We start from the raw sequence: 12,057 nt of genomic DNA, 5'->3' as shown, positions 1-12,057 counted from the left end.
TTACATTGGAATTACTTTACTAGATGTAAGATGGAGCATGAAATTTAAAAAGGCATACAGTTTTGATCTGAAGACTTAAAAGTGTTGATAGATTCATGGCATCCTTTTGTGAAATCAGGCCTTTTACTTTCAAGCTGTGGACTATGTTTAAAACAGGTACAATTTCTGCTAAATGATGTGATTTTCTGTCACTCATTTTCTGTTGGCTGACTCCAGCAGTTGGCTGACTTCAGTGCCTTCAGCAGCACTTAGCCTAAAGAAACTTTGAGCTCAGGGATGTTGGATAGGGTATACCCCCCTCCTCAGGCAGGGACTTGTTTGTTGTATTTTTCTGTAAAGCATAGTGCACCACTGCTCTGGCCATGTAGAAGTAGATAATTCTAGATATTAGAAAAAAAAAAAAAGTAACTTTCTCCATAAGGCATTGTTGGCTCTAAAAAGTAATGAACTTCTACTGGATTTAATAAAAATGGTTACTGAAAGCAAAAAATAAAGGTCAGCATTCATAATTTTCTGGTGTTGACACTCCAGAACTTGTATGTGGGGAGAGCTACAGGACTTAACCAGCAATAAGCTGTTGTGGATGAGATGTCCTTGGCTTTGCTCATTCAACAACTTTTTTTTCCTACAGATAAACGGATCTGTGAATGTAACCTGTAACAAGCTTATGTTGCAAAACTTGAACACTGATCAGTCATGGCACCAAGGTGACAGTGATTACACAGAGCCAATAGAAATTATTGCGGTGGTCACTGAGTCACTCACAGGTACGTGGCTGTGTGATGTCTTCGGACAGAAATCCAAAGAGTAGGTGGTGCAGGAAGAGCTTACCACTATGTGGAAGGGCTTGGAGTGCTAGAAAAGCATCGTGTCCTGATGGTGGTATGAACCATCTACATGCAAATATATTATCTTAAAAAATATAATATCTGAACTGTTCCTTGCCTTGATATTAAATAGTTTAACCTGCCGCTAACTCAGTTCAATACAATTCTACACTAAATGATTTCTAAAATAACCCAGAGATATGTTCAGATGGGGGCTTACAGTCAATGACTGATCACTTTTCATGAGAAGAGTAGGCATAAGGAATTGCTAGCAGCAGCCTGAGTCTTACAAACTGAAGTTTAATCACAACCTTACTTGTTTGTTTGTAAACCACATCAGTAGAAAAAGTTCCCTGTTGTCCACTGTCTTTCCCATAAACTCTTCTAGACCGTCTGATTTGCAAACTGGGCTTTTTTGTGAGTTCATGTTCCACTGCACTTTGTATTAGAAAAAAATCATTTGTACAAAATTTCTGCCTGTCCCAGAAACTAGGTGTCATTACAGACTTTCTGTAGAAACCCTGGCAAGATGAAGTTGGCTGATTTGAGATTTTCAAGTTCCTTCATTGTGTCATTCTGACATAGTCTGTGTGGAGTCGGGCACAATGTGGTATGGCTTCTTTGGCATTGTGCAAGACAGTACCAGTGCACTTACCACCTTTGTACTGATCCTTAGCTGGAAGGGTGAAGAGAGATAGGACTGGAAATGGAGAAAAATATGATAGAATTACTTAAAAATCATGGACAGTAAATAGTATTGCTGCTAAAGGAAAATGTATGTTAAAAGCATGTTGTCTAAACACATACAATTATTCAACAGGAGTCTCCCAAAATTCAAGTACCATCATATTTCCAAAGCAAAGTGACTATTTTATTGAATTTATGGACTACTCTAGAGTTATAAAACCTTCTCTGAACTTCATAGCTACTGTAAGTTCTTTTGTTTTATTATGATCTGTGCATAAACAAATGTGACTTCTTCAGCTGTATTTTTGCTTAGATCTCAAAGTTTGCCTCAGATTTTTAAGTATAATTTACAGATTGGTTTGCAAATTACCTCTTTTTTCATTATACATGTTGTCAAATACTAAACTTAAAGGTGTTTGCTCTAGAAAGGATAAAGTGACAGGGAATGCTGTAGTGTTGGCAGGATATATATGAGTATAGTTGTCAGCATTCTTATGGAAGAGAGATCTTTTCAGTGTCTAGCTGATTGTTTTCCATTAGGTGACTGCGCTTTAAAACAATGGAGTAGTTATTGAGTCCCGGCCCTCCTAATAATATTTGTATATGGAATTGTGTGTATATATATACACATACAGATGTATACTTTTTATAATGCATATATATATATAAAACTAAGCAACTGTTACAAAATTCAGTAAAACTCATCAAACCACATTGCTCTCAAGTGAAAGTGTCTTTTCTGCTTGCTGTCCTGTCTTTCTCATACCAGCTGCAGTCCTCTCGTAGAAGTATTTCATGTTCTTCATGCTGTCTGTAGTCTATGTTCAGTATTTCTACATTTAGCGGAAGTTGCATATTGCATCACTGCATTTTGCTTGAAAAGAGGAATTGACTTTACAATTCTTGAGCCTTTGCTTTGTAGAAATCAGACCTAAATAGCAATAAAATAGGTTGAATATGCACTTTCAGAGTAGATTGGCTCAAGCTGTAGCTTTGTGCTAGCCTGATCATTTGGGTCTTTGGTTTTTTTCCTTTTTATTTTCCTTGCCAGCATCCCAGTTTGATTCCAGCTGTGACCTGCTTCCACTTCCAAAGATGAGCTGAGTGAGAGGTAGCTGAAGCATTTAGTAATGCTCGTAGCTGGCAGAGAAGGAAGTATCAGTTATGCTCTCAGAGGAGTGTGAAGGAACAGCTGCTGTCTATGTATGCTGTACAGAGAGGGGATAGGAAAATAATGGCAGAGGAGGAGAGCTACTGGAGTGACAGACCTCTGGATGGAAAAAGAAAAGGGAGACATTGGTTCAGTGCTTTTAAATGTAGAAGTTGATTTTTTTGAGTATGTAATGCAGAAGGAGAATGGTTTTACTATGGATGAGAATCTGCTTGAATATGAGAATAAAGGTTGATGTAAGTTGTAGATGGATTGATGTAGGTTGATTGATGGATGCTGGAGAGAAGAAGTTACAGACTGAATTCTGATATATCCATAAAGACACCTGACTTGGTACCGTCTCTGCTCATCTGACACATTTTCCTGCACATGGTGTAATGTTAGGTTGTCCTTTGTGGTGGTGATGACATACAAATGATAGAATTAAATATTCAGGCTTTAGGTAGGATATGCGTATTTTGCCTGAGAGACAAGTGTTTTCAACAAGAAGAGTAATCGAGAGAGCTGAAAGGCAGGTCACCTTTTCGGTTCCACCTGCTTTGCTTTTGCTCTTTTTTTACTTCCTGGAGTTATGAATAATTTTGTTCTTGGCTGACTTGCCTGCCTGCAGTGCTGTCAAGGGATTAAATATGAAGTTACTGATGTGTCAGAAATCTGAGGATTCCCTTGTTTTCTTGACATGATGTGAGTGCGAATATATTGTTACCTGTGTTGTGAATTTTAGTTTTAGACTGTTGATAGGTGTTTTCTTTCTTTTTGCTTTTAGCTAAAGGTGACACGTTCTGATAGCAACCAGCTGACAGCTGAGGAGAGGCAGAATCTTGTCACAATCACTGCGCAACAGTCAGACCTACTTTTTCACCACTCTTCACTTTCTCACCTTGAGAATGAGGCAACAGAGGAGAGAAACCTGACAGTCCACGTCCTGAATTACACAGTCCCAGAAAATGGAATTATTGATATTGAATTTCCAGTCCTGTCTAATACAAAAACTCTGAGAGTTCAGGTATTGCTTTGTAATATGTTAGTTTGGAACAGCAACACACCAAACTGAGTGGGCTGTGATCAATGGTAAGCTGGTCCTGCCATCTGCAGCAGCTGATATGTCACCTACTGTTATTTTCCTTGCGTCGTATTTATGTTAGAGCTGGAAAGAAAGGGATGGATACTGTATAAACGCAATATAAGTAATTGCACCAAGACAGCAAGGGAAAAAAGAAAACAGATACACAAAGCAAGCAGTAACGTGACCCTTTACTGCCGTTAAGGCTACCGTGCTCCTGTGAACAGTAACATACATATATGTGAATATCACACAGATGTTGCTGTTTTGTTAAGAGCTTTGGTTTACATTGTCTCACAGGCAGAGTTCCTCAGCAGCAGGACCGACATAGGTGTTTATGATGTGTTCAGCTCCCCCAGCCAGACTTACCTCCAGGTTATAACAAAGAGCCAGGATATAAAGGTACAGTCTGAGACAAAATTTGCCAAGATAAGAACAGTTCAAGTTATTCATCATGTGTCCATGCTCATCTGTATCAATCATATTCTTTTTCTAGGCTGGGAAGCCTTTTGAGCTGAGTATTGCAAGCAACAAGCCAGTGAGAGAGTTCCACTATCTGGTAAGTTACTGGTTTTACACACGGGGACAGTCCAAGATGATGTTTACCTACCTGAGAAATACTCCAGTGAGTGGAATGTGATTGAACGTTAGAGAGATTCATCATTTTTTATCAAGCTTTGTGAAAGAGGTGGCCCAAACACTTCCATTCCACTAGGATGGTCCTTTTTCAAAGAGCTGCATTTTGCTCTCTAGCAGAAATGCCTCTGGCGCTGTAAGGAGGTGCTCTCTGGGAGAAGAGCATCTCTGATTTGGGTGTTGGGTTATCTCTGCTTGTGGATGTGTGAGACCAGGCGCAACTGTGAGAGCGATACTGTCTCTGACTGTGCAGAGCACCCACGACAGGAGAAGGGGCAGGGATGTCCCAGGAGCGGCCCAAGCTGGGACTTGTCAGCAGGTTCTGCAGGTGCCGGCGGAAGCAGAAAGCTGGCGGAGCCTGTACGTGAGTTCAGGACTGTCAGGGCTGAGCCTGCAGGCACAGAGCGAGGAGAAGACCTGCCTGCTGAGAAAACAGATGGTCCAGTGGCAGGGTAGCATTGTTAACAAGGGAACTTCCTAGGAAGCATTTTCAAATACATGGTTTTGGCTGATGACTTGTTTAATGGCTCAGCTGCTGTACTGTATCTTACAGCGTCTGGGTTGAAGGGTTTATTATACATACCATCATCAGTCTCCCATCCTGTCCATGCTCGTCTTATGCACAGTCTACACCATAATGATTATGACAACTTAATACTTTTCCTTTCAGAGTCTTTAATAGTAAACTGGATGAGGAAAACCCACATGGGGAATGTGGGCATTCATGCATATTAGCTAAAATAGAAGCACCCTCTAGAGGATTTTAAAAAATCAGGTACATACAGTCAAAGGCAGGGAACTGCCCTTCATGGCTCTGTCTTCATTAGTAAGTGGTATGGTCCAATAGGAAAAGATTTAGTCTGAAAAAGTTGATGCTGTGGGCCTGAACTCCAGGTGTTTTGAGGTAGCTTCAGATCTAATCTGATCTAGTGGAATGAATGCCTGTTCTTAGCTGGAACACATTAGTGGGCCTTGGTTCACATTCTCCATGGTGCAAATTAAAGTGTGGTAAGTAGGGATGTTTGGGAGATTTGCTTTTAAAACTGTATTCCTGATCCAAACTCAAATGCTATTATAGATGACCCATGTGACCCAGATGTATTACTGTTGCATTTTTATGTTCTTTTTGTGCTGTGCACTCATCATTGTAGTTCTTTACTTGTCCATAGTGGTACAGGAATTAAAACATGAAAAAAATCTATTTATAATGTTTAAATATTACAGTTTCCCCCTTTTCTGTACCCAGTCTCATAGAATGGGTCAACCACATAGTAAAATAAAAAATCACAGCTTCTTTTAATGGCTATTTGAAGAAGGAATTGCAGAGCTTATGACATTGAGATACCACCAGACTGAGTGCTTAATTTTTGCCTTTCAGGTGTTATCTAAGGAACAGATTGTGGCTTTTGGCACAAAGGCTGCAAAAACATTCACTTTAACAGCAGAAAACTCCTGGGCTCCTTTGGCATGTATACTTGTGTTCTACGTTGATGAACTTGGAGTGGTTGTAAATGACGCTCTCACTATTCCTATTCAACCTGTTTTGGATGACAAGGTAACTATATTGAACTCAAGTCTGAGACCATGTTTTTGTCTATTTGTTGCGTGGTATGCAGTGTTTTAGATCATAGGATTGTACATGTAAAACCTTCCTCATTGAGGATCTAATCTGAGGTTTGTGTAAGTCCTCGGAAAGACTTTTGATAATGCCAGTACAGTTAGGGTGCAGCTATAAATGTAGGGCTACTTTATATCTGAAAGAAATTTCTACTAGCACTATGCCTTCCACATAAATAGGCACATGGCATCTCCTCATGTTTTTAATAGTTTGGTAAATTACTGAGGCAAAGATTGCTTTGGCCAATATAGTGGAAAGATACTCATAAATGCTCTAAGTGTGGAACTGCAAATGTTTACGAAGACCACCTTCTACCCAGTCAGCGGTCACATCGTATGTAGTGTGACCACAGGGAGCCCAGCACACAGCAGTGTTCTGAGGAGACTGTGGGACTGTTTTCATTGCCACCACTTGGTTTTATGCTTCACGCTGAGCCAAACTGCTATCTAGTCTCCATTATTTCTTTTGACTCTGTGCATGATGAGAGCTTAAACACTCAATTGAAACAGCTAAATGTAGGTAACTTTAATGTGGAGGTGAATTCTACCTCTAGGCTTTAAAGCAGTGGTGTTTTGATGAGGGAAAAGAATAAAGTTGTTAATTTTAAACAGGCATTCAGCATTGTCATCTGATGCAGTAGGGATGGGACACATTAGAAATACCTTAGAGCAGATGACCCTTACTGTCTTCAGTACCTTGGTGGAAGGCATACTGATGCTGTATTAGCCTATTTAGTTCCTTCTGTCTTACCCATGCATCTATGACATATATCCCTTTTCTGTACTGATCTCACTGTGGAACACTTAAGCGTAATCTTTGAGGGTTGAAGTCTTTTCCAAAATAATCTTGCCCTAAATGATTTACATGATGCATTGTGCATTGATAAACAGCGAATGTGTTTCTTTTACTGCCCTCAGCTGTAGAATTTGGTGCATCCTTGTGGCTTAAGAGATTGTTACTTGTATACTAAGATCTGCTTGAAATGGTAATGGATCCTAATACCAACTTCCCACCAGTCCAAGAACTGATCAGCTAGGAGAGCAAAGACAGCAAAATGAATGCCATAGTATTTTCCCAAAGGTCCGAGGAAAAGCAAATCCAGGGTCTTAATTATAGCCAGTTAAGCTAAGGAAATGCTTCCTTGGAGTTGTTAGTGGCTGTAAATATCACTGTATAGTTTAAACCAGTGCTGTTTTTTACTTTTTTCTAGATTAAAATCTCTTGGAGCAAAGATAAGGTCAAGCCATCTGAGAAGGTCTCCCTTAAAATCAGCACAACAGAACCAGGATCAGTAATCGGACTTGCAGTTGTTGATAAAAGTACAAAGCTTCTAGGAGAAAGTAGTGACATAACAGAAGATTCTGTGAGTAGATGGGAAGAAGGGTTTTCATTATTGTGTGTATAAAAGATGTGTGTTTATGGAAATGTTACAGTTTATATGCTGAATAAGTAATGATCTTTGGGCAGGATTTTTAGTCCTTAATTATGCAAATATTTTTTACTTCTGCAAGTAGTTTGTCAACATGAGTGGAAAAGACTGTAAGGCTCACAAAGTAACAGGCCCAGCATTTCTAATTCCAATTAATACTTTATTGTTCTTCCATTTGATAAACTGCTCAGTTAACACTTGGCAGTTTCTTTTTTTCAGGAAAGACAAAAAAGTCAGAAAAAGTCCCTAATGATTTGTGCTTTGAGCTGTTTAAAATTAGTAACATAAAATAAAGAAATACTTTTATGTTTTGAAGAACGGATTAAATTATTCATCTTTTTTAATTCCTTATACTTGCAGAAGCTCTAGTGCATCAACAATTTGAAAGAGCTGACAATATACATCATTCCTGAAGTGCTCAAATGACATCGTCCAAGAGCCATAGAATATCAGTGGGCTGTAGGTTCTTGTTTTAGGCTTATATAGTCTTTGTCACTCTTCTATTAATCACAAAGACATTGCAGCCTAATCCCCTTCATCCTGTCATGCATTCTTTTCTGTTTGACATGAGAGCTAAGCAAGCAGCTGCTTGAGGTACAGCTCTATGAGTTAGCATCTACAACAGTGAAAGTTCTGAAAAATGTGAGTTTACATTCACTCTCTGGATGATTTTCTTTTTCTTGTCTTAGGTCTTCCATGAGCTCAATTTATACAGCACAATGCAGTATTTCCCTCTGGTCAGAGGCTCTTTTGGTGTCTTTCAGGTATTTTTTTTTTTAATTCTAAGCTGTTAGTTTTTTACTGCTTAGTGATTTGCACATCACTTGCTAGAAGAAAACCCCTTTTAAAAGTTTGAGACTGTAAACAATGTACTGTGTTCATGGCTTATATAGGTTTTGAATTGTGAAATCTATCAATATGCAAATACTCTGAATGCAAAGAAATATGTTTATACTTCCATAAGTATGGATTGCTTTATGCTTGATATTGTCTTCCCTTTGAAAAGTTTCCAGTCATTAAGGCAATATTCAGATTCAGATGATCTCAGTTTTGTTGCTTCCTGTATATTACTTGCTTTAGTTCTATAATTGCTTTATTATGATGACTTTATTTTCTTAAGGGAAAGAAAAAGAAAGTAGATAAGCACTGTTATGTCCTGAATGTCCTGTATTGAGATACACTGTATAAATTTTATCCAGAAATGCAGCCTTTGGGTATCAACTGATGCAGTTCTTGAGGAGGATAAGGAACATTTTCTTTGTAAGTAATAAAAATAAATGTAGCCAAATATAATCTACTGAGTTGGGAAGGAGTTCCATGGGTTAGAGCCCCTGCTAGTTTTTTCTTACTGTACTGCATGCAGGCTGCATCGAGCCTTGCAAACCATCACCATTTCCAAGGTTCAAGACATACAAAATTCATATGACCAGTATTTTATAAAAACTTCCTTTTTACTGCAATCCTGAGCAATACTACCTGTTAAAGCCTGAGGGTGAATGGAGTTTTTATTTGCAGTTTTGGTTGATGTATGTGGCAATAGTTTGTCACGTGTATCCGTATTACACTGGTTGCGTGAGTGCTCCAGAAAGGCCATGTAGAAATTTAAGTTTGTGTAAAAGCTTTTTTATTCTTAACAAAAAAAAAAAAAGAAAAAAAATAGTCCCTAATGTGACGGAGTAGTGTTACCATATGTAACAAAGCTATAGATTATACTTCAAACACTGTATTAATTTGATTTTTCCTAACTGTATAAATTGGATTTTTCTTAAACCTAGATATTTGTAGGTAGGACAATATTTTTTTTTATTTTGTAGATGGTGGAATGATACCCATAGAGGATGGTTTCGGTGATGATATGCCGGTATCTAAAAACGGACCTCCTGATTTCAGCAATCTCTATGTGAGGACTCATTTTCCAGAGACTTGGCTTTGGATCGACACTAAAACTAGGTATAAGATCAGAAGGAAATGGAAACTAATTTACACCTGCTGTTGTTATTTTGTGGTCTTTAGTAGCATTCTGCACTGGTACTTAACACTCCTTAAAAATGAAGTATTATTTATATTCTACTACCACCTAGAGGCCACAAGTGAGATTGGAGACTTACCAAATGAGGCATTTGTTCCAACTGCACAAAATAGGAAAATGCCTGACTGAAGGCCTTTTAGTTGCAATAGAAACTAGATAAAAATCCTGGAGACAAAAGAAACTCTCTTCCTTTTAGATGGGGAGATAACAGATAGGAAGACCCATTGTTTTTTCTCCACAGTAGATGAGAAGATGGTCCAGCCTGGCCTTGAACACCTTCAGGGATGGCGCCTCAACAACCTCTCTAGGCAACCTGTTCCAGTGCCTCACCACCCTTAAAGTGAAAAACTTCTTCCTAATGTTTAATCTAAACCTGCCCTCTTCCAGTTTATAGCCATTCGCCCTCATCCTATCACTACATGCCCTAGTAAAAAGTCTTTCCCCAGCTCTCCTGTAGGCCCCCTTTAGGTGCTGGATGTTGCATTCTTTCACAGCTGAGAAGTTTGGGAAGCAACCATCATCTGGGATTGTTTTAAAGGATCTGTAAAAGTCAATGACATGTAATGTGATTCAATGTAGTTACCTTCAATTCATGTAATTTAAAATAATTTCATTTTTTTTTTAAAATCATTTTGATTTCATCACGAATATTTCTAAATGATTAGGAAAAGAAAAACAGATAATCAGCAGCTTATCTTGCCAAGAGTTTGGACTTAGTTTTGGATGCATTTTGAACATTCGTCTCCACTTACTGATGTCTGTAGATGGATGCTTTTGAAAGTCTGCTCTCCCCTTCAGATCTGACACAGACACCACAATGGAAGTCATTGTACCTGATACCATCACATCCTGGGTAGCCAGTGCTTTTGTGATGTCTGAAAACAGCGGGCTTGGAGTGACCACTGCTCCAGTGGAGGTACCATGGCTCTAGACAGTTCTTTAAACGCTGGTAACACTGTAGGTTATAACTAGAAGCTGTATTTTAGTTCTAATAGCAACCATCTCCTTATACTAATAAAGTGATGGAGAGGCCACATGTATTCAAACTGTAAAGAAATCATCACTGAAGATATATGTGATACTGTATCTGCCTCCCCTTCCTGCTCATATAAATATCTCAGAGGTTACACAGTTACTTGGGTGCCTGTTTCTGTTGGAGCAGTTTTTTTGTTAAAGCACTTTCAGGATGTGCCGGCTTCAGAATCTTCATCTGTAGAAAGGGGGTATGACTGCCTGAGGACAGTGTATTTCCATGTTCTCTTGGCTCTTGGCTTTCCATGAGTTGATAGTGCATGCTGGGAGGTTTCCACAGAGAAGCTGGGAAAAGGGGGGCTGGGATGTGAGAGGCACGTTGTCTGCTGGAAAGATCATGACATTGCACTGCTCCTCTACCACTTAACCTCAGGACAGAGGATGGGAGAATTGATTAAAGCCTAAATTCTGGCCTTGCTTTCATTTCCCTGTCAAAACCAGTCTTGGACTAAACGTAGGTGCTACTTTTTGAGTAACTTAGCTTGAGGAGCAGAGTGGACACTGAGAGCCAGTGGTGGGATGAGATACTTCTTGCTACCAAGTTCCTGTCTCCCGAGCCTCTTTTTGTGCTTCCAAGTATTCGAGGAGTTTAGTAATTTAAGCTAAATTCAGCACTCCTCAGATAAGATCTCAAACCTGAGATTCCCAGCGTACAAGTGCAGTTGTCCTAGGCTCACTCTGTATTCATGGAAACAGTTACTCAGAGAGAGTTGTTTAGCCTGTTTAAAATAGGAATTAGTTTTTGAAGTCTCATTTAGCTAGTATTTTATATACATTGAATAATTCTGTGAAGGTAGTTATCTCCTTCCATTCATTATGTAAAGATCCTAGAGAAACTACATTCCTAACTGAAACAACTCCACTTAAGTCCCTAAAGTTAGAGAGATTGAAACTGTGCAGTACTAGGTCATAGATTTCCAACTTGATGCCAGCACTAGTGCAAACGTAGCTTGGAGACAACCATTTACCCACAGAAGTCCCCATGCCCTCCAGTTCCTGGGGAGGGGCAACTTTTGGACTCCAAACTGAGATCTGTGTCCAGATTTCATAGTTGGCTACTACACCAGACACAGAACATGTGCTTTAAACATCCTGATCATAACTCCATCACAGAATTTGGAGCCCGATCTGGATTTTGCGGCTAAGGCTGCTTTGAGACTGGAATCATGATTCTTGATTCTTTCACTCGGCTTGGCAGAGATGAGACAGAAAGAGGAATAGTTTTCTGATTCAAACTGTATGAAAATATATACTTGGCCTGTCATCCTCAAATTTGAGAAGGCTGTGAGTAGAACAGATGTCGAGATTATTATTTAATTATAATCACCCACATGCACTGTTCAGTGCTTCACCCTTGTTGGGATGTTTAGATTGCGCATAGAGTTCCATATGGCTGAAACATGTTAATCAGTACAGTGCAGAGAGGCAAATAAAAGAAATGCATGAAAACTATGATGGGGAAATAAATAAGTGACATCTGTGCACTTAATGTAGTTTACTGCTTGCATCTTGGTTTTATTTGACTTCTACTACACAGAGTGTTGATAATTTTACCCTGTCAGATT

General features: G+C 39.1%; 1 protein-coding gene across 1 annotated transcript in view; it reads left to right on the top strand.

Annotated features, from left to right (window-relative positions):
* The window catches only part of CD109 (CD109 molecule), a 63,461-nt gene that overhangs the window by 19,686 nt on the left and 31,718 nt on the right, over positions 1-12,057 (top strand). Inside the window, exons 8-18 of the mRNA XM_009895767.1 lie at positions 632-767; positions 1,648-1,757; positions 3,452-3,691; positions 4,049-4,150; positions 4,245-4,307; positions 5,763-5,939; positions 7,213-7,365; positions 8,121-8,195; positions 8,631-8,691; positions 9,246-9,381; positions 10,259-10,376. Coding sequence (XP_009894069.1) covers positions 632-767; positions 1,648-1,757; positions 3,452-3,691; positions 4,049-4,150; positions 4,245-4,307; positions 5,763-5,939; positions 7,213-7,365; positions 8,121-8,195; positions 8,631-8,691; positions 9,246-9,381; positions 10,259-10,376 — 1,371 coding nt within the window. The remainder of the gene's footprint in view (positions 1-631; positions 768-1,647; positions 1,758-3,451; positions 3,692-4,048; positions 4,151-4,244; positions 4,308-5,762; positions 5,940-7,212; positions 7,366-8,120; positions 8,196-8,630; positions 8,692-9,245; positions 9,382-10,258; positions 10,377-12,057) is intronic.

The sequence above is a fragment of the Charadrius vociferus genome, unplaced genomic scaffold (genome assembly GCF_000708025.1).
Source record: "Charadrius vociferus isolate BGI_N301 unplaced genomic scaffold, ASM70802v2 scaffold362, whole genome shotgun sequence".
Classification (NCBI taxonomy): domain Eukaryota; kingdom Metazoa; phylum Chordata; class Aves; order Charadriiformes; family Charadriidae; genus Charadrius; species Charadrius vociferus.
The sequence above is the reverse complement of the archived record's forward strand: the minus strand, read 5'-3'. Positions and strand labels throughout refer to the sequence as shown.